Here is a 23,285-nt window from a genome sequence, read left to right on the forward strand (position 1 = left end):
TACTTTAGCTATAAATTATTTAATATTGAGTAATAAATTGGATAGGCAGTTTCAAAACAGCTTTGATATGCCGTTCAAATTTGAATTATCGGCAATTTAGACTGATTTATAATATTGTTTTCGCAAAAATGATATTTATATTTTTTAAATAAAGATTATATCATTTTATATACCGGAAACATGTTGCATGCGTTACTTGGGAATTCGCGTTGTGATTTCATGAGCATGATTTCATCATCCAGTAATATATCACCATGTTAGCTCATAGTTATTATATTTATTTGTCACCCCTCCAGCTTTTCTTGGAAAATGGCTGTAGAAGTCTTCTTACATTCGCACGTAACAGGATGTTAATTTCAATAGTGAGTTACATCGAAAATTTGATTACTTAGCAAGAGCAGTGTTGAGTTCGATAATCCTACTCGTACTTGCCATTTAGATTATTTGTGTAAAAATTAATAAGTTCAAATTAACGCGAGAATCTAAAGAAAAATGTTTCTGCTGTCAGGTGTTAACTGCAATAAGCATAGTTATTTTTGCGATTTCTAATTTCAACATAAAATTAAGACAAATTTCTGGTATGTTCTGGGAGTAGTCATTTGGTATAAATCAAACAAAATGATATTGGTGTTCACGTTGCACCTATGGCTATCTTTATTTATCAATAAAAATATGGCAGTCGGCGTTCATACAAAGTGCTTCATAGTTGTTGTTTCTTCTTTTTTTTGTGGCATGGCACATCTCGCTTCGAGCATGACAACCTGAGGTAACTCGAGCCTGGTTCAAAACCGTCTTTTGAGCCAATGAAACCCTAAGGGTTCTATTTACAGAAAGTTCAAATGAAAAAAAAGTAAACTGTACACTTTACAAGCATGAGACTTAGATTTGTTTGAGTATTTTCAGTTCAGTTCAGTGGAGGATTTTCTTAGCGTCGTAAATTCCTTCGACGAGGCTGTTGTTGGAGTGCGACTTTAGCGGGTTGCTGATGTTGTTGTTTTTTTTGTTTGGTGAAGACTTAAGTCAGAGTCGCTTATGCCTTGGGCAGATGAGCGCCTTCCGGTTGGAATCCGTTTTCGTCGGCAACATAGTTTACGGTGTAAACCTGTCCGTCAGCAGCGGTGAACGAGAATGTTCCACGAACGACCAGAGCTTCGACGTCATCTCCCAGTTTCTTCAGTTCAGCCTGCTCCTGGCGGGACTGGCCATCGCTGGTTTCGAAACTGAAATTCGGTACGAGAGAAACGAAAGACTCGTAAATATATGTGTGTTTTGGCTCACCGATCACGCGATGGGGTTTGATGAATGAGCAGTTTTTTTCCTGCTTTTATTAGTACCAATTAGATAGGAAAATAGTAGCTTCAAGCTAATTGAAAACCAAACAGTAATTTACATAGTTTGAGTGTAGTAGTAGAGAGATGCCTTTGGATCTTCGGACAAAATCAATCATTCATGAAATTAGCTCGAGAGCTTGTCACAAATCACTTTAAATGAAGATGAGATATGAAGGCCACTTTGGATATACAGCCTACGGTCAACGGTTGATAAGATATAGAAGTGCAGAACTCGTTTGTTAAGGTTTGGTTCAGCATTAGAAAACCTTCAGCATTTAATATTAAGGTTCGTTGCTTGACAAGCATTCAACTCATGTTAGTAATTTTTCTTGATGTTTATTATATTATCACTGCTGCCGAGTTCCTCACTACCTACTGCCTAGTTGCTTTTTATCACAATTCACTTGTCCCGAAGGAAATACTCACGCGTATTTGTATCCATCGACTCCAATGTTATCGTTTTCGTACTTCAGGATCTGGGCGGTTTTGGAGTCATCCAGGGGAGCAGCCAGGGCCAGAGCGACAACAACGGCGAACACAATTACGGTTTTCATTTTGTTTGAAAGGATTTTCTGGGGTTGTTTCTAAAAGAAAGAATGTCTAACCGCGACTTGTTGAAGCAAAAAACACACTGACGAGATAATGAGCGATCGGCTCTTTTATATGGTTCCATTATCTCTCAGCCGCGTCGCGGTGTTGTCCATACAAATAACTGATGCAGCATCCGCAGGTGGTCAAAAGGTTGAATGAAGACCGTCGCCGACCATCGCCCCTGCCGCACCCTTACTCTCTATTGTACACCGAAAGAAGATTTGAAAATTAATATATCAGACCACATAACGAATACAGAATACAGCGTCTGCCGTCTGAGGTTCTCTTCTTTGCATGATATGCTTTAAAATGTTTCCACTGGACAGCGGGTAAGTACACAATCGAGGTGAAAATTATCATTCCAATAATTTACAACTGGATTATAATTCCTAAGTAAACCATTACTAAAAGACTCCAAGAGAGAAAAACTTTATAATCCAGAATTATGTCGAATTTAATTGCGACATTGCTCACTTTTCAACAGCGCATTGCTAGGTTTCAAATTGTCAGCTATTTTGTGTCATAAATTTTAGCGAAATCCTAACTTTAATATGCTTTCTGAAAGAAATATTGGGCGTATTTTTATCATAAAACTTGATTTATATTTTTCCCTTGTCATAACACAGCGAAACATTTAATCAGAAAAATTATATTAATATTTTTCAATATTGAAGGAAATAACGTAGAACAATTTTGCTGAATAGATTCAATGATTATATTTTTTATACTAACAAATTAGGTTAACATAGGTTAACCTAGTTAAACGAAATATTGTTGTGTCACATGTGAATTAACATTCGTGTGATTTTTGCAATTTGATTTGAATGAGTGTCGAATTCGATTAAAACCAATGGCAGTTATTAATCGCTGACATATTAAATATTTCGTAGATGGATTTTCGAACACTTTTAGATTTATTTAAGCATTTTGATCAAACAACTATTTGAAAAAATTTCAACCACGGATTAGCCTTATTTCATTCTCCGAAAGTAGACTAAACCTCCAAAAATATTAGTTTGAATAATATAACACTTTAAAATAAAGTCATGTGATCCAACGGTTGCCTAAAATTACAGAGCTGTACGACCAGGAACTGAAAGCCACACAACTCCTAGCTTGGCTACTCAATATTTGGCGCTCCTTTCAAGTTACCTTCCCCATTTCGTACCCATATAAAAGACAAAATACAGATATACAAAATTTGTGGAAAAAATATAAAAATTAAAAAAGGACTAAAAAGGAAATTAAAAAGGGCAGAAATTGGAATACTTAAAAATACGCGAATCGTCAGAAGCAACACAATAGACCAAAATTTTAAAAGAGGGAAACGGCAGGTAGGAAGAGGCAGAAAAGTTAAAACAATAAAAACACTCAAAACATAAATAAATTTAAAGAAGTAGAAAAGTCGAAAATTTAAAAAGGGCAAATAAATAGTGTGTCGAAAGAGTCCAACTTCAAAGTGTTCTCTCGTTTAAAGCCAAACAAATCATAGAAAGAATGAAAAAAGATTTAAAATATTAAAAAAAATCAAAGAAGTGAAAAGAATTTCAAAAATCAAAAATCGGAAGAAAAAAAACTTGAGAAAGTCAAAAGTTTCCGAATCAAAAGTTGAAAGAGTTGAAAGTTGAAAATCCACAAATCGGAAAAATGACAAAAAAATACAAAAATAGTATAAAAAGACGAAAGTGGTAAATATATCATAAAATTAAAAGATTCAGAAAGCAAACGAACCAGAAAACTCAAAAGAATTGAAACAACCCGGTAGTAAAAAGAAAAACAGGGAAGGGAAATAGAGTCATGAGAAAAAAAGCGTAAAAGTTAAAAGCAAAAGACGAGAAGGCCGTAAGATAATTGCAGCAGTAGAACAAAAATGTTAAAAGAATTAAATGTGTAAAACGAATTCTATGAGGAAAAAGAGATCAATTAATGTAAAGAAGTAAAAACATCAGAACATTCACAACAATTGAGAGTGAAGAAACTAAATATATTAAAAATGAACCAACTCAAAAGAACTTTAAATAATGGAAAAGAATCAAGAGTTGACAAGATTGAAGGATACGCCAGAACTTTATTCCAAAGTTTGGCGACTCAAAAATATCGAAGTTAAATTTTAACTTTTAAAACAGAAAAAAATCATCCGAAATAAAATCCAGTAAGAGATACCGAAGCATCAAATAATTCAAAGCTAAAATTAAATGAATTAAATTAATTAAAATGACTAAAAACTTAAACAATCAAAAGTTTCAATCTGTCGAAAGAATCAAACTCAAATTTAATAGTTAATATACTCAAAAGAATCAAACCAGTAGCTAATCAGTAAATCAGTCAGAAACCTTCAAAAGAGAAATATGAGCCTAAAGAATTAAAAGGAAGGAAAATGCCATAAGAATGATTTAAAGTCTAAAAGCATAAGCATAAGCATAAGCATAGGATACCGCCCGTGTGCTGCTACTCCGTTATTGACCAGGATCGATGAAAATTGCAAAATGATGGCTGAAAAAAGCATACGTGAGACAGCACGCTATTCCTCATTGTGCAACCATATCAGGTCCCTGCATGCTGATCAATACCGACGCCTGCTACGTCCGAATGCGGGTCCTGGTGGGATGGGAAGGAATGTTAGTCCAATACTTGTTGCTACTAAAGACCAGGGAATCTTCTGCATCTTCACAAGTATTTCGGGTAAGGAATTGTTGTTAGTAGATGGGGGGAGCTAGATGGATATTGTGAGTATGTAAGCATGTATGTAAGCAGTTATATGAGATTAACCTGGATATTCTAAAATTTTCTTGTAAAGCCAGTAATTACGCAAATTAAGATATAAAAAATACCTTTTTAACAAATTTATTTTAATGCCATTAGAGCTCATATACAACCATAATTTAATTTATATCGAAAAATACTTTGCACATGCGAGATTTACGGCTCGAAAACTACGTGACAACTTGAACTTATTATACCTGAAAACAAAAATCAGGGTTAATGAAACGAGCCAATATAGTCCTTAAGTTGATAAGCATTTCCTCTTACAACGCTAATATGCAGAGATATAGCGCCCTACACGCTTCATAAGAATGATTAAAGTCTAAAGAGCAAAAAGTCAAAAAAACTAAAAGAGTCCATAATCAAAAGTATCAAAGCTGAATGAACTAAAGTCGAATAAGTTAAAAATCAAAAAAACGTCGGAAGAGTCAGAAAAATTTAAAATGGAAAGCTTCCTAAAGTCAAATGAGTCAAAAGAATCAAAAAAGGCAAAATCAAGTCAAACAGTGAGGAGTCAAAAGACTCAAAGCAGTTTCGAGTGTCGAAAAATCGAAAGGATGACAAGTGAAAAGAGCCAAAACATTCAAGAGATTTTTAAAGAACAAACAAAGCAAAAAATAAAACTAGAATGGAAAATAGGGTTAAATAAATTATAAGAAACGAAAAAGTCCAAAGAGATGAAATTGAAAGCCAAAAAAAGGTTCAAAATAATTGAAATGAGTGAAAACTCAAACCATCAAAAGAAAAATGGGAACAAGAGAAGATAAAAGAAAAGACCATAGTTTATAGGCAAACGAGTCAAACAATTTTAAAAGATAAAAAGCATCTAAAGAATTAATAAAGACGAAAACATCAAAAGTGTTAAATCAAGAGTGCAAAAAGACAAATCAATCAAAGAATCAAATTGGCGCTTTCGGCCAGTTGCGTAAAAAGAATTAAACTAAAGCCTATATTACTTAGAAAAATAGAAGCAAAAAAGACTTTGTTACCATTTTTGCTCCTCGAATCGTTCGGACTTTCACTTTCATAGATGCCACGTCCCCCTTTCGGAACTTGGATTTCTGGTTTTTACTCATCAGCCTTCGCAGCCAGTTGTTAGTGACCGTAACTCAGGGTACACGACAATGGCGCGGCTGACGGTATGATCCCATGGACTCTCATGGACTCAATCTCTTACAATTAAGGTTCAATGCGACGACTGGTTTGTTATACTATCAGGTATCAGGTATTAGCATATGTGGCTCAAGCTACATGTTCCTTACAATAGTGGTAGAGACTTGTAAAATATGTGGAACGCTTCACGATTTTGCGTGACTCTTTTTCACCCTGCTAATCTTCTCTGCATCGTTCCAATTTTATATGTTCAGCCGAGGTTAGGACTGTTAGACTAACGTCGTACCTTGAACCCAAATGGGAGGCTAAAACCTGATTTAATCATTGGCGGAACTAGCGCTCATTTTTCTGTAGCCCTCGGCATTTTTTTTGATAATTTTATTTTGTCGGTATATTAAAATTAAATGTACATTAATGCATGGGATCTTATAACAGTGATGCACATAAAAAATACTCTAAAGTTTTTATTATCTTAAGTTATCTAACTGTAGTTTTTTCTCCAAGGGCGGGCTTTGTCCCCCCCCTCGTCCCCCTAGTTACGCCAATGGATTTAATCCATCTAGTGGTGAACACTAGCGTGCCCAGACATAAACAAAAGGTGGGGCCCCCGATCTTTCTGCAGAATATTTTGGCCTGGAAAAACGAAGTATTCTAGGATGGCGAATCTATTATTATTTATCACAAAAATACAGGTAGATTAGGTTGGAAATTCCAGATTTTTGGGTGCAATTGGATTTGAAATCAAAGTTGAAATAAGAACAGAAATTAGATTTGGAATTGAATCAGAAAGCAGATTTTAAATCAGACTAGAAATCAGATTCAACATGGGTCAATAAATTATATTTGAATTTGGGCTAATTTGGGCTTGAAGCTTTACTTCATATTGAACTGGTAATTGGACTTAAAATTGGATATGAAACTGGATTTAAATTTGGAGTAATTTGAACTGGAAGTTTTACTTAAAATTTGACATGAAATCGAACTCAAAACAGATGCTTTTATTTGAAATTAAAATTATTTTGCAATTGAATTAGACTTGGAATTAGATTTAAAATTAAAGTTAAAATTTGACTTGAAATTTAGCTCGAAATTGAATTTAAAATTAATTTTTACATTGGACTTAACGTAGTCCTTGGATACAAATTAAATTTAAATTGAACTTGAAATTAGCTTTGAAATTGGAATTCAAATTGTACTTAAAGCCAAGGCCTACCAGTCGCGAACTGAAAGCCTCTGTAATAGAGAATCAAATCTAATTAATATTTGAAATTGGACCTTAAATCTGAGTTTGAATTTGATTTAAAATTGAACCTAAAATTGGAATTAAATTAGACTTGATTTTGGACCTAAAATCAGACATATAATTAAACATTAAACATTGGACATTAAATTCGACTGGAATTTCAACTAATTTGAACTTTAAACTCTACTTCATGCCTACATCCCAAGTTACAATTTGGGTTTAATTACACTCTTATGATGGCATTTAAGTCAAAATTGGTCATGAAAACCGCCATAAGAGTACAATAAAACTTACATTGTTGCTTGGGATGGACGCACATTTTTCAATTTATTTTCTCACGCGTTTTACTTCCATTATGTTCCTTTTTTTTCTTTTCCAGTCCTGTTTTCTACTGTTTACTTTTTTTTCTTGTTTTCTATACCGTTTTATTGGTGCTTTGCCCTAAGTTTCCTTCCTTTTTCCTCTATTTCTCTCGTTTTCGTTTTTGTCTGTTCCATGTTTCTTGTTTCATTGTTCAGTATTTCTTCGTGTTCTGTCCCATTTTTTCGGATGTTTAGACCTGTTTTTCTTTATGGTTCTCACGTATTTTTTGTTATTTTCTTTCACGTTTTCCGTGTGTTCTCTCCTCTTTTTGTTCGTTTTCACTTTTTGTATTTTTCTTATTTTTCTTTTTCTTCTCGTTTTTCGCCTTCGTCTGTTCCATTTGATGCCCCATTTTTCCGTTTTTTTTATTACCTTTGTTCTGTTTAAGGTTCACTTTTTATCTTCCGTTTTTCGTCTTTTTCTCCTCCATTTTACCTTTTTCTTTAATCCATTCAGCCTGTTTTTTAGTCCCATTTTCCCATCTTTCGTCCCCTTTTTTCTTTTCTTATATTTCGTTTGACTTCTATTTTTTCTGATGTTTTTGGAGCATCTTAGTAGAATACGAAACCTGAAATTAAATAAAAAGAAAACTATCCCAAGTAACATTTTGGGTTTTATTACACTATTATGATGGTATTTAAGACCACAGTTAGTCATGAAGACCGCCATAAAAGTACAATAAAACTTACATTGTGGCTTGAGATTTCAATTAAATTCTGGGCAGGAGATTTCAAATATATTGCAGGCTTCATTAGTGTATGTTTTCGAATCCGACATTGACACTGATGAAGTCTGCAAGTCATAGGCGAAATACGTATCTGTGTAAATATAGATAGTAGAATTTAATATGAATAGTTTTCTTTTTATTTAATTTATTTCACCATCTTCGACTACGTCGTACAGATTGTTTACTTAATAACTAATTTAAGCCTCGGTTTCTACTACTAAACACATTTCTAGACAGAGTAAAATCAAACACATTACAAACATCGTTGAAGGAACGCTAGCAGACATTAAAAGATTTCACGTTCTATTTCTCGTATTCCTTGTATACTTGAGTTTTCTACTTTTTCTCTCACTATTCTTCTTCTCCCTCTTGGTTTCACTTGTTTCTATTCTATTCTATTCTATTTTCTATTCTCTTTTTCTCTCTAGTTTTATTCCTGTCCTTTTCACTTTTCTTCTTTTCTCTTTCTCGCTCTTTTTCTGAGTCCTGGTGATTTTCTGTATCTCGTCTTCTTCCGTCTCGTTTTGTTTCGTTTTTCTACGCCTTCAGGTCCATTTTTGCTCTTTTTTGTCATTTTCCGTCCCATTTCGACTTTTTCTCGCTCCCGGTTTCCGTCTATTTTCGCTTCGTTTTCTTTGTTTTCCGTGTTGAGGACTAACCACCGCGACCTTTATTCTGAACTATTGTTGTGTGTCCTCTTTTAATATATATGGCATGTATCAGTGAGCTATCAAAGTTTGATGAATCACCTCTACTACTGTTCTTTTTCTTCTTCTTATTAGATCCTAATTTAGTCATTTTCTGTCACGTTCTGTTTGATTTCCTTTTTATTGCTTTTATCTTCCGTTTGAATTTTTTCTTCTGTTTTTTAACTTTTATTTATCCGGGTAAAAGAGGAATTTCTGTACTCTTTCTCCATTTTCTTTTTGCCATATTGTTTTCTTTTTGCCTTTTTATAGCCTGGTTTTTCGCTCTTTCTGTACAGGTTATCCTCATTTCCTTTTTCATTTTCTTCGTTTTCTTTATGGCTTTCCTTCATTCATCTCTTCCATTCTTCATCTTTTTCTGTCCAATCTTTTCACATATCCTCTTTTCTTTTTTGTTTTCTTCTTCATTTTTTCTCTTTTTTGCCCCGTGACCCCATTCGGTCACGTTTTTTCGTTTTTCTTTTTATCACGTCCATTTTTAATATTTTTCTACCTGGTATTTTTATCCTGATTGTGCAGTTTTTGCCACCTTTTCATTCGTGGTCTTTTTCGTGTTTTCTCCTTCAATCTCATTTTTCTTATTTTTGCTTTTTCTCAGAAGATCAGCGGGAAACGGGCTACCTCTAGATCCATTGGTAATCCATCTGTGAATATGCTAAGAAAATTTGTTACCATTTTCATAAGAAACCATTTGCTTTACGTTGTTTGGTTCATGAGATATAAATTAGGTACACATTCAGGAATTGTTTTACAGCCATAACTCAGAAATTCGAAAAACACAAATGGTCAAAGTGTCAAAAGTCAAAATAGGCAAGGGTTTAAAAACTCAAAATTCGAATGAACCGTGTAAAAAAGTACTTGAGTGTGGACAAAATATGAGGATGATCCCAAAATGGCTCAAAAGAACAAATGACTAAAAAGAGGAGGAGAGGTTCAATAGAGGAAAGAATAAAAAGAAAAAAGACTCAAAAGTAAATAGGGAAAAATGAAAAAAAAAAGAATAGAAAACAAAGAAGTCAAGGAATACAAAGTGGGATGAGCAGGCAGAGTAGGCAGAGGATGCAGATTAGCCAGAAAAGGCAGAGAAGACAAAAAAGTCAATGAAGGCAGAGAAAACAGAGAAGGCAGGGAAAACAGAGGAGACAGAAAAGGCATAGAAAGCTGAGAAGGCAAATAAAGCAAAGAAGACATAGAATGCAACAAATACAAAAAAAGCAAAAAAGCTTCAAAGCTAAATGACATAAATCACAAGTCTAAAATGAGTTTTTTCCTTGATTTAACCGCCGATAAACTTTGACATTGAGCTAATAGTACAAAATCTGCTGCTTTGCATAGACAACCGATAGATTCACATTAATTCAGCTGAGCATTGAGATCAATGACCTGATAAGTTATTACGTCAACATGTGTTGTGCTAGATTTAAGCTCTCTGTGTTGTCAAATTGTCCATGTTTTGCGCATTTAAGAAAGTACCAGGGCGCACCACTGCGGCTATTAATCAACGTCGAACTTAAGCTAGACAATTGTCAAGTACGGAAGAAGGAGAAATTCATCTCTAACCTTGATGGTTCTTTTACAACCGGTACGCTTTTCGATCAAACAAGAGAAAAACCCCGCAAAATCTCAAACGCTCTCCCATCATCGCTCGATGTCGCTTGTGCTCCAGGGGCTTGCTATGGGCGCTATGCTTTAGTCGCCAACATCTCAGCACATGCGAAAAAGAAACAGCAAGTCACTGCATGCGTTTCGCTCAACAATGTTGGCAGCAAATTTGTCCGTCAGGCGGGCGCTTTTTCTGCAATAGTGCCCTTCGTTAAGTCGACTGTCAAACACCATTCGTTAAGATACGGATAGCACCCCTCTGTTGTGCTCCCAACAAAATTAGAACTATTTCTTTATAGTCTCGTATGACACGATGGGCAGCTGCGCGAAGCCACCCGATCTTGGTTCTGCTTTGCGCATCCGGCTGCTTGCCACCGCGCGCCGGTTTGGAGCATATGTTCTGCAAAGAAGACCCCGCCGAAAATGTCACCACGCATCAGAGCTGCTGCGCGGTACGTTCATTGTTTATTCAGCGAATAAAGTGACCATAAAAATAAATCATACCGATCATGGTAGATTGGCGCTAGTTATCTTGCGATGTGGCCGTAAAACAGACTGAAAACGCGTTCGGCCAGGAACGATCGTGCCAGAAAAGAAATGACCGGAGAAACATCCGTGAACGATGAGAACGACAGGGTTCCACATCGGATGATAGGTTCACCTAATGTTGAACCATAACGACATCATCGTTTACGGATGTTTCAACGGTCCACGCTACGCATCGGCCGTCTCGTTTCAGTTTTCTCCATCTGGTGTCATCCACCGCTTGTCCGTCAGCTCATCACTGCCGGTTTTGAGAACTTTCAACAGCTAGATTCTAGAATGACTAGTTAAATCCACAGCGAAATGATGAAAAAGAAAAAGAAAATCAACCTCCTCCGGTTTGGCAGGGGAATTTACATATTTATTTTCTATGCTAAAATACGTCGTTTCACGCTGGAGGCGTTCCGCAGCAAATTACGAAAAAAATCAAAATTAAATTTTCGAGACAACCTTCTACGATTTAGCTAAAAATTTACATACCTATTCACTATGACGACTGCATATGTCAGTTTGCACTTTGGCACGAAGCCCCGACAAAGATAGCCTCTTGATCCGACAAATCCGTCGATTCCAACCCGGAGATCTTTAAAATTGCAGAATTTATTAGATTGCAGTTTTGCATGCGCCGTTTTAAAAACTAAGTCGCAATTCGTTGCAGTGACGAACTGAAACTAGCTATAAAAGTTTGCAGCTTAGTCGAACAGTTCCGGCTTGATTATAGTGAATCTGGCGGGGAACGTTCTATTATTGTCTGACTTGATTTTAACGATTTTTCATTTATAAGAAATAGGATTTTTCTATCTTTGGTGAAGAGATAGAAGGTTACTGTCTTCAGCAAAATTTCTTGTAATAATATGCTGTAATACTTTGCAGAGCACATCAACGTGTTATAGGGAAATTGAAGAAAAATAATTTTTTTATTGCACTTTTAGGAAGATTAATACAAATTTGAATTCCACTGGACAATAGAACTTTTAATTTTAAGAAAGTTTTCCAAAGGTTCCATAAACCTAAAACCAAGTTTGCCCGCTCAAAGCTAATGCTCACCAAAAAAGGTTCTGGACCAGTGTCCTGTGCCTGGTTCATTGAGCTTTAGGTTTAGCTTTAGCTTTAGGAGGATTAAAATTTAATTTTTAGTAGAAGTTTTCGATATTCCAAGGTCATCAGTTTCGAAAAAAAATTTCACGACTTGAAAATAACAGGCGACACTCAAGCAACATTCAAACTTAGTTAGAAGACAAGCTATCTTATATTTCACCATGAGCTTATTCAAACTTTTAATGCTAGTAATTTGCAGTTATAATAAAAATAATTTTGTATTTCATCTCATTAAAATTTTGACTTTACGATATATCTTGTAACTTTTCAAACAAAATTATTATTTTCTTAATTTAATTATATTTTGAACAAACTTATTTTGTTTTGTTTTAATAACCATATTTCAAGAGTAAAGAAAATTTAGTGTAATTTATAATTCATAATTAGCAGTTCTGGTAGCAAATTTGTCAAAAGTTAATAAAAGAGATGAGCTATACAATCAAATTCTTGCAATATATTCTTGAGGCGTGATTCAAAATGGCAAACAGACAGCGTGGAATAACATATGGGATCACAGTAACTATAAATTTTCAGCTAATTGGAGGAATTGTCCCGGATCAATTAATCGATTTGCCTAATTTGATATACCGAAGCCTATATACGACCCAAATTAAATAAATGAATTTGCCTGACAACCACCTCCTGTCCTAGCATAAGCGAAACTATGCCTAAAAATTTGAAAGTGACAGACAGATACATGATGTGATTGAGAGGGTGATGATAGAATTGTGTATCATTTCCTGCCGCTTAAAAGATGGAATCGTCAGTAATGTATTGTTACTTAGTCAGTTAGTTAGTTATTTAATGTCATTACGTAACTTATTTAAGTTGTAAGTTTATTTGTCTTATGTGAATATTTCATAGATTTTTCATTTTATTTTACTACAAATCCGTTGTGAAAAGTTATATTGTAAAAGCCATAAAAACTAATGAATTCGAATTTGAGCTTGAACCGACATTATGTTTATTAAGAAATTCGTTCTGGCTAAAACACGAATCTTAAAAGAGTTGACGAGCAGAATAGAACACATAGAAGAACAGGATCTCTATTCCATATATCATGCGATGGGTTTGTCTATTTACTTTTTTCAACCCCACTGAAACCATCAGCACAAAAGAAAGTGAAACCATTTTTCGAATTTTGATGTTGTTTTTTTTTCGTTGAAATTAGATACTGTAAATATATATCGTTCTAAACAGGTGGAGCGTAGGGGCTTTGTGTGATTGAAATCAATGCAAATTTTCGAGTTTTTTTGCGGGAATCCGGTTTTTGCAGACGTGTTTACGATCACAAACCATCCACGCATCTGTCACGTTTCTTTCGGTAGTGCTGAATATCAGGTTTGCCCATTTCATTGGAAAAATTAATCTGCCAAATTGAACTCTTCTTCCGTGAGTTGGTTTTTTTCTATGTTGAAGCAAGACGGTGCTATAGAGGCTGTATAGTCACATCCAGAACATGAAAAGTAGTCACAAAGAAGGTTCAAAGCTAGCCGAATTAGTGATTCAAATGAGTTTGAAATATGCATTGGATCTATTGAATCGAGAAGGTCTTCGACAGACGCGGACTGTGTCGTCGGTGTGGCTAGGAGTTAGGAAGATCATTCTGTAAGAAGTATTATTTTTGAAGATGACTCTGGTTTGGTTCAACCGGTCTTATATACTTGAACACTAGGGTGACAACGGTTTCGTAAGACAAAAAATTACTTTCGACTTGAAACAATCGATTTGCGTCTTTAAAGTTGCTATGTCAAGTTTAAGCTTAATCTGAAATTATTTGATAGACATGTTTTTAAATGACACTTGGCTTAAAAAAGTTTAATAGGACGAGCCATGGCTGTGGTAAGTAATGAAATGAGATGAGATTAATATTATCGGCAGACTTTTTTTTTCAACATTTATTAGATTTAAAAAATAAAAATCCTAGAACTAAGGTACGGAATGACAATTGTCGTTGCCACCCTGTCACTAATGTACACTACTATTCTATACAGGAGAATATACTGAAATAAATAGAAACAGTCCACCATAAAATAGGATGAACTTTGGTAAATATCCATCTGATGATACCGTAAAATGTGACCTTTTCTCTAAGACGCTCTAAGGCTTCAGATTGACTTTCGGCGAACATCCAACATATTTGAATCAATAAAATTTATGTGAGATTTACAGCACCAGCATCATCAATCATTCGGGGTTTGCCTTCCCTGCCAAAGAAAAGCTATAATTTCGTCGCAAAAAACAGAACTTCTTTACTAAAGTTATAATGAGTAGTAAATGCTTCCAATCGATATAGTTTTCGACTGATCTAAATCTTCGTTTACCTATGAATTTTGGTCAGTCTTTTTATTGCCTTCTTGATTCAAAGGATATATATTAAAATGTAAAATTCTTTTAATCCGACATTGTCTGTTTCATAATATCAGAACTTGTTTGCTTAGCAAACCTGTATTGTTGAATTTACTAAGAAATCAAGGATACATCGTAAAGGTTTTTCATCTAAAATTTGACATTATAGCAGTCTAATACAACCGACAACCTCATTTTAAGTCTAAGCAAAATAAATAGTATTTAATATAAATTTCTAATCTTCAAATGAAATTTCTCTCTGAGCTCGTTTGCTGTGGAGTATAGGGGCCTCAAAAAAAAATCCAAAATTTTAGTTGTCACCCGTTAATTACTTAACCGAATTATTTCATTTAGGTTTTTGATCATGTTTTGTATTATTTTTCTTCAAATGATTTACAGAACCGGACGTGAATGCGTGAAGGGAAAAGAGAGGAAAATAAGATTGGGGAGGGTCAGTGAAGCAATGCTTAAAAAGTTGCGTACTGTTCCTCTTTACCCAAGTTGGAGGATCCGCGGATCGAGCCAAGCTACAATCGGTGCCAATTATAACCGGATTTCGTATTTATTATTTATCGTAGCTTTACCAGCCATGAACGCCTATTCGCATATCAGGGGGCTCTTCCTCAACCTAGTAAGCACCGACGCTCCAGGTTTGGAGCGGCTCACGACTGCGTCTGGTTCGGAATGAGCGATTGAATCAAGAATCGTGGTGTCTCAGCACTAAAGCTAAGATGGCTGCTCTATCACGAGACTCATTGACATGGCCTTAGTAAGGTAACCTATCTAAATTGAACCAATATGAAAGTTCAAGCAAATACGAATTGGAATATTCGTAACTGAATTTCGGAAGCGGCGACCGGCTGCTGCTCGAACAGCATGAACCCTGCGCGCTCGGCATCGTAGCATTGCAGGAAATTTGTCGGTGCTAAAATATTGAAAATCGATCCAGAAACTGTCAAATTATTATCGTTTAAAACCTGACCACTTTTCGGGATATAATTTTTGGAATGACCCGCTTATACTAGCTACCTTCCGGAAAGACGTAGTGCTACGTCAAAAAATGAGACAAATATAATGTAATAAACTCTAGGCAATCTCGCAAAAAGTTAGAACTGTGCCGAAAGTCATACCTGATATAAATTAAGTCAGACAAATATAGCGATAAAAATGGGAACTATACATATGTAAACAAATAACAAATTGTTTTGAAATGAAAATTTAATAAAAGCTAATTAAATTCGAGAAAAATTGAAAAGAGTTGAGTGTATATATCATTTATAAGAAATTAGACAAAGTGGTAGCACTACCACTGTAGTAGAAAATTAGGGAAATAATTGCGTCAAGACTTATTTGTTTTGTTTTGTTTTCAGTCTTTTAGATACTCTTTTGTTATTGATTTTGTTGTCTATATTTATCATTTATTTTCTATATTATTGCTATTCTTAGTTCTTTTGACTATTACTTTCACTTCATGTCTCTATTTGTTTGTCAATATTAGATCATTGTTGTTTTGGACATGAAAGACTTTACGACAGACAGGCTTCACGACAGATAGATTTTACGGACAGACGGACGTGACGGATAAATAGACTTCACGGACAGTCAGGCAGACTTCATGGGTAGACAGACCTCACGGACAGACAGTTAGACAGATTCCAGGAGCTGACAGATTTTACAAACAGACAGACTTTATGGACTCACAGACTTCACGGACAGATAGACTTCACAGACAGGCAGATTTCACAGACAGGCAGATTTCACAGACAGACAGACTTTATGGACCTATAGACTTCACGGGCAGGCAGACTTCATGAGTAGAAAGACTTCAAGGACCAACAGACTCCACTGGTAAACAGGTTTCACAGACAGGCAGATAGATAGACAGACGGACTTCACAGTTAAGCAGATTTTACGGACAGAACTTCACAAGCAGACAGAAATTAGGAACAGTGCTCACGGATAGACAGACAGACCTCATAGGCAGACAGACAGACTTCATAGAAGGATAGACTTTATGGACAGACAGTCTCCACGGGCAGATAAACTTTTCAAACGGAAAGACTTCATGGACAAACTTCATTGACAGGCAATCTTTACGGACAGACAAGCTTCATGGACAGACAGTCTTCATGGATAGATAAACTTCACGGATAGACAGACTTCCCAGACAAACAGCCTTCATGGGTAGACAGACAACACCTATTTTCTAATTTTATTTGGCATCCAAATTCGGACTAAAATGATATTTTGGTCCGTTTCTGGGTGTCTATCGAGTTTATCGAGTTACAGATGTTCTTGAAATCGTTTCAGAAGATCACACCGTGGATTTGGGATATTTTAATAGTTCAGCCAACTTAGCCAAACTTGTTGGACTGATAAGAAAAGTTTACTGTGATTCTATTCTATTCTTCAAATCTTAATATCATTCAGTGATATATTAAAAATTATCGATCATCAAAAGGTATTCGAGACTAACATTCATAGCAAATAAAACGTAAAGGAGTAAAGGTTCGGAAGATCCACTGCGGGGAGGCTCAGTTTTATCAGTTTATCAGGCAATGCCAACGAACTGAGTCCGGGCTTTGCAGTGTTAGGCAGAATACAGAATGCCCCGATAGATAGGAAGGCGATCTACGAGAGAATGTATTTTTTGGGAGTAAAGGGACGTTTTTCAATTACAGCATCAAAAATATGCACTGCCCGCACAAAGGTAGGCCCGACGATAAGAAGAGATTGTTCTACGAGCGGCTAGAGGCAACGTATGACGTTTGTTCTCCGCGGGACATTAAGACCGTTATCGGGGATATAACACCCTAGTCGGTAGGGAAACAATGTATAAACTCTATCCAGATAACTCAACATCGTAGTAGAAAGTTCACATCAAATCGTTTTCATGTCAATTTTACGTTGGAATTGTATAATTATTAGAGTATGTCAAAACAAAGTGAACAATAGGTTGGTTTGCAGTTGTGCGTGTCTTCATATACAACTCATGACTGTGAATTATAAAGCAGTATAGATGATTGCAATATTTAGTTATATCTTAATCATATATCCAGGAGTATTAAGTTGTACGTTATAAAAACCGCTGTATAAAATGCAAGATAGAATTACAAATAATTGTCAAAATTTTCGCACGTGTATTGCCTCCACTTTGGTACTTATATATTCTTATTTGGCGTGAAATATAACTTTTTCGTTCAGATATGATGTCGTATTACTCAGTTGCAATCAAGATATACAAACCAAATTGTTTACTGGGTATAGCCTGCACACCGACATGAATGATAAACAATCAACGATATATAAACACTGCAGCTTCCCGAGCCCGAGATTTGAAGATTTTTTCCATGCAGAGATGTCTACAAGACCACATGGAGATCATCTAACCATCTGGTTTGGGGCAGAATACGCTCGGCCATCGGCACTAGGTGAACAATTACGGAGTATACAAATTGATTGGTTTGATGGGGAATGCCAACATGCGCTGGAGAGGAAAACATTGGTTGGAAAAATTAATTGAGCATTGCCACTAGGAACCAAGTTCTACTGCAACTATCGCGGTATAACGTTGGTAAACACCGCCTACAAGGTAGTCTATATGATTCTGTTACGATTGTTATCAACGATGAGCGATGGCACAGGGTTTCGTGGAGAATTGCCAGACGGGCTTCACCAGGGCTCGCACAACCCCGGACCAAATTTTTACCAACGGATAGTTCTTGCAGAAATGTCGGAAATACAATGTGCCCACGTATCACATCTTTATTGATTTTAAAGCAGCATATGATATTGTCGATGGATACTAGCTATGGCAGATAATTTTGGTAAGTTTGCCTTATCAACTGACGCGACTGATCAGAGCTGATCGGATCGAATGATGTATTTTGTGCGCATCTCTGAGACGCTTTTGGGTCCCTTCGAGACGCGTCGAGAGTTGAGACAAGGTGACGGCTTATCCTGCATTTTTTTTCGTTTGATTATAGTCACTTTAACAGCTTGGGTCGTTCGTGACTTCTGCGGGGTTGGGATTTGAACCCGGGTTCTCGGCGTGAGGGTCGTGAATGCTAACCACTACGCCGGAACTGATCCCTTATCCTGCATTTGACCAACATGCATCGCTTTTGTTTATTTGTTGTTTTTTTTTTTAAAATCGGACACTTGGTGGACTCCATGACATAAACACATACTGCAGTAAATACATGCAATAGTACAATTACAAATCATCTACGAGAGAGTCGTCGTTGTAAGTTATTAGCCGTCAAGTGAGAGTGGCAGAGGCGTATGAATCATGAGTATCATTGCTTGAATCACTGCTTGCTTGAAGAGATTTCCATCGTCCATCTGGCGAAAGTCGCTAGACTACGGATGCCGAACGATAGTGCGACGAAAACGATTTTCTTCAACAACCCCCACGGAACAGAGGGCCTAACGGGCAAAATAACCTGACCAGGTCGAGACCGACTTGCGAGATCTGAGACGCCTGGGAAACTAGCGACGAGTGGCCCAAGATCTAGTTGAATGAAGACGACTGCTTGGAGTTAACCCGGCTCTATTCTAACGACGAGATTTTGAATCTGTACTTGTTTTTGATTCCGTTGATAGATGTTCTGTATACCATATATAAATAATAACACAGTACAACATGATTACAATCTTAACAATACAGTTACGGAGTTGCAACTTCACAGCTGAACCTAATTCTTTATCTTGAATTGGTCCCATGAATGCCTGAAATCGAAGAGATAGTTGATGGTTGGAGGTACAGCAAATCCCAGCTAGCATTTTTACATGTATATAAAAGATAAAAATCAGCATTACGTACATATATACATAGCATTACGAACATATATACATAGGCGCTGGACTATGGTTTTCAAAGGTACACGAGTACCAGCGAGCCACACGTCCTGGCAGGTGTTGTGGGTTCAAATCCGATTATAATCTCTGATTATAGCTTGGTTCGACCCATGCACCTTCCAGCATTGGACAAAAGATAGGAGTCACAACGACAACTTGTTAAGCGTAGCTACCTATTACCCCTCCCCCCCCCCCCCTTCAAAAAATATTAATATTAATGTCTAACCGCATTTCAAGGTCAAAGACTAAAACACGAGTTTGGTCAATCTATAATTTGGTTTTTTGCATTTAGAAAATGTGATAACTAAACATTTGGAAACGCTTATATTAAGGTTGTTCAGTCTGAACCAATCGGCAAGGTACCTCCTTGCTTTCAGCACCAGCATCCTTGAAGTATATGTGGCACAGTAATGGGCCTAAATTACTTCCATGTGGAACGCCGGACTGGTTGCAAAAGTTACTCGATTCGGTAGTATCCAGCCGTATCGATGGGCTACGATTCGTTATGTGTGTTTGGAGGCAGCAGCTCAATTCGTTAAAGCTTCAAGTCGGTTCAGCTTATGTAGCAGAAATTGATAGTCTATGCGATCGAGACCAGCTTTAAGATCAGCATTCACTGCACCAATTGAAGCATCATTCTCCATATAACGGAGACAGGACCAACAGAAATGTAATACATATATGCCAATATTGGATGGATAAATACCATGTTGTTCTATCGTAATATTTGATTTCACTTTACTTAGCTTTTGTTCGCTCACAATCAATGATCGCTAGCAATTTATATTTTGTACATTATTTTGGCAGATACCTACTTTTTGTCATTGACATCGAAACAGTTTGGAAGAAGAAGTTCATTTCTTATTTTAAATGAAATGATATGAAAGCAATTTGAATTTTATTCCCGCTCAGAATAATTAATTTGACGTATTGTTGCTATGTGGGGAAACGCATATTAACTCAAAAATTTAAAAGGCTCAAATAACCAATTGTAAGTTTAGCATATTTACTGTTTTTTCCATAAAACCATGATAAACGTACAAAAATTCTAGAGAATCAGCCTTCCAAGCTCATTTGGGGCTGTAATAAAGATATCATCATAACTATTATCTATCCGAGCCGTGACAGTCCCGTCATCAAACAAAGATTTACACGGAGCGAATAAATTAACTACGCAAGCAACGGTTTATATTCTCGCAGTAAACGACATCAAGATATACAAAACATGTCACAATATAGGTAGCAACGGTATATCGCACCTTCACGAACTGGTATAAAAATCATCACGCATCACAATCAACTTCTATTACAGACTGGACAGCTTCTCGACGTACTCTTTTGGGACATGAGCTCCTTCGGCGCGGAAGCCACCATTTCCGTCCGCTACGTAGGTAACCTTGTACTCCTGGCCATCATCGGAAACGAATTTGAAATTTCCCTGCACGAGCAGATCCTCTCCTTTCTGGTCACCCTGTTGAACTTGCGACGTGCCATCATCGGTTTCGTAGCTGCCAAATATTCGAAAGCATCAATTTTAGCCCCACTTTTTCACTGTTAATGTTCACATGTTACTTACGCATATTTGTACGTTTCTCCATCGATGACGTTTTCATACTTCAGGACCTTAGTATCGGCGAACACGGCCGCTACGGCGACGAATGCGAACACAATCAGAACCTTCATTGTTTCTTTGCCTACGGAACGTGCGACTAATATCGTTTGCCGTTTGCGATAAATGCGATCACTTTTTGATCAAGAAAATTCTTTATATAGCACCCGCTCTCCTAATTTTATATTCAGAATCTCGACCGCACTGGCCGGCTGGACCATGGACTGAACGGCATTGAAAATTGAGAATTGAATTTATAGGCTGACAACAACGACAACATCGGAACGCTAGAAGACAGCAGAAGCTTCGGCACGGCAAAAGGATAGTCACCTTTCTCGACAGTTTAGGGTTTGTTGACTACTGCGGAACTTGATTGGGTTCTTTTAACCGGAAGTACCTAAGGGGGATTATTTTTTATTACTAGTTAATCAATTTTTCTTGCCAAAGTTTTTTTTCGTGAGTTTTATAAGCGAAGGATATCAAACTGCTTTAAGGTTGCCAAAAAGTGTTTAAGAGATTTTACTAGCCCACGGAAACCACAGAACCGAATTACAAGTATTAGATCAAAAGAATACAATATGGTAATACAGTTTGCAGTTTGCAGTAAGAATTTATAATGGGTTGTTGACATGAAACTAGATTGGAATTTTAAATAGACGGCAATATCTGTGTTATACATTTTTTAAGACAATTGAATATGAATATCTCTGTTTCAGAACGTAGTAGAAGAATTGTTTCAAAAGTCGTTTAGCTATACTTAACTAATTATCTGTAAATAAACTATAAACTAAGATGACCAATAACTGTAAACCAGGCATACGCCCTTGGAATAGAGAGGGTTAATTTATATTTTTAATATATACAGCTTTGAGAATTTTATGTCTCAGTTATTGGCTGACTTTTTCGAAATGTAAATGGGTGCATGTGCATGGAGAAATATATTTTCTGATTTCAATATTCAGCTCAGTATTTTTGGTAGAAAATATATACGTGTGAGTGGTATGTGTTGCGCGCTAGAAGATCATGAATTTTCTATGTTGCATTTTTTATTCACTGATATAACCAAACAATGATATAACCAAACCAAACCGGTCTGCTTCAATGAAGCTTGGTGATATTTTGGATTTTTATTTCTGATGAAAGTGAATCTGGGCCATTCAATCTTAAGCGTACACACCGGATGCAATCGACCAGCAGGGATTTCAACCAAATTTGGAATAATTATTTATTTCGACTCCACAACCAATTTCCCAAAGTGTTATACCGATTAATCAATCCCTCTAGCAGTTGTGCTACTTCCTTTTTTTTGCGGATTTGCATATAAGTCGTTTTTCGGGTTCAAATATATCTGAAGCAGTTTGATGTGAAAACTTACTAATATACTTACAACATACATTATTTTATAATTTAAAAATGCGATGCCCAATTTTGTTTTTGAATTAATATGCTTAAAATATTGGTAAAATATCTCAATATTACAGTATTGATAGTTTAGGAGATATTGCATATTAACGATGCTCTTTTAATGATTGTATGTTTATAAGCATGTAGCGTGCGTCGTATGATGCAAGAGAAAATGTTGTTCAACGTAATTTACGATGAGCATAAAAGCGAATTGATATCACTGTCGGTACAGTTTGCATGGTTGTATCGTAAATTCAAAATGAAACATAATCAACAAAAAGTTACACAAAATTGAATCCAATCTGATCTAATATACTGCGAAAAATTAGCTAAGAATTCAGGCATAAAGCCAAGTTGAGATGAGCATAATTAGGTTAAAACTCAATTTTGTTTACACATTTAATTAAAATCAAAACAGATTTCAGAATTAGAATCCAGATATTTGTTAATTTAGTATTTCTCCCTGCTGGCTTTACCAGTTATTTAAAAAGCAATAAATGATCATTTACTTGACGCAAGGGTAAAGAACTGAGATTTAAACTGAAGTAACAAGAACATCCACTGCCGTAGTAGTATAGAATAGAACTGAAAAAGCATTATAAATTCGAAGAACAGGAAGACGACATTTAGAAACTGCCATCCAGGAATACCAATCTGAAGCGTTGGATGGCAGCAGCGCAAAAAATGGGACAGCTTGAAACTGAGTCAAGATTATTCCCATTGATCCAGCTGCAAAAGACACACTTAGAGCAACAATGACTCACGTTAGTGATGATCTGTTAATGCGTTGTGTATAATTAAATAGCTGGCTAATAGTGGCACACCTTTTTTGCTCCAAAATTCTACATCGTTTGTAGTTTTAAATCCAGTTCGAGGCCACTTCTACTTCTTAACCAATATCCAAGCAGCACGGGACATTTAACACTCGAAACAATTTCCACATCAAAGTTAGGTGAAAAGTTGTGTAAAAATTTTCCATCCA

At 36.1% G+C, this 23,285-nt stretch overlaps 2 protein-coding genes and 1 pseudogene across 2 annotated transcripts; all 3 read right to left on the bottom strand.

Moving 5' to 3' along the window:
- Positions 1-1,030: 1,030 nt before the first annotated feature.
- LOC128735027 (flexible cuticle protein 12-like) lies at positions 1,031-1,891 on the bottom strand. Its single transcript, XM_053829487.1, has 2 exons — positions 1,758-1,891; positions 1,031-1,220 (listed from the first exon to the last, which is right to left on the bottom strand). Exons 1-2 carry the CDS (start codon positions 1,883-1,885, stop codon positions 1,031-1,033), a joined length of 318 nt encoding a protein of 105 aa, XP_053685462.1. The 5' UTR covers positions 1,886-1,891.
- A 4,076-nt stretch (positions 1,892-5,967) lies between these two features.
- Positions 5,968-6,067, bottom strand: LOC128739028 (U6 spliceosomal RNA; annotated as a pseudogene).
- A 14,529-nt stretch (positions 6,068-20,596) lies between these two features.
- LOC128738497 (larval cuticle protein 65Ag1-like) lies at positions 20,597-20,973 on the bottom strand. Its single transcript, XM_053833686.1, has 2 exons — positions 20,867-20,973; positions 20,597-20,798 (listed from the first exon to the last, which is right to left on the bottom strand). The coding sequence occupies exons 1-2, from the start codon at positions 20,971-20,973 to the stop codon at positions 20,597-20,599; spliced, it is 309 nt and encodes a 102-aa protein (XP_053689661.1).
- Positions 20,974-23,285: the final 2,312 nt, after the last annotated feature.

Source organism: Sabethes cyaneus, chromosome 2, assembly GCF_943734655.1.
Source record: "Sabethes cyaneus chromosome 2, idSabCyanKW18_F2, whole genome shotgun sequence".
NCBI lineage: Eukaryota > Metazoa > Arthropoda > Insecta > Diptera > Culicidae > Sabethes > Sabethes cyaneus.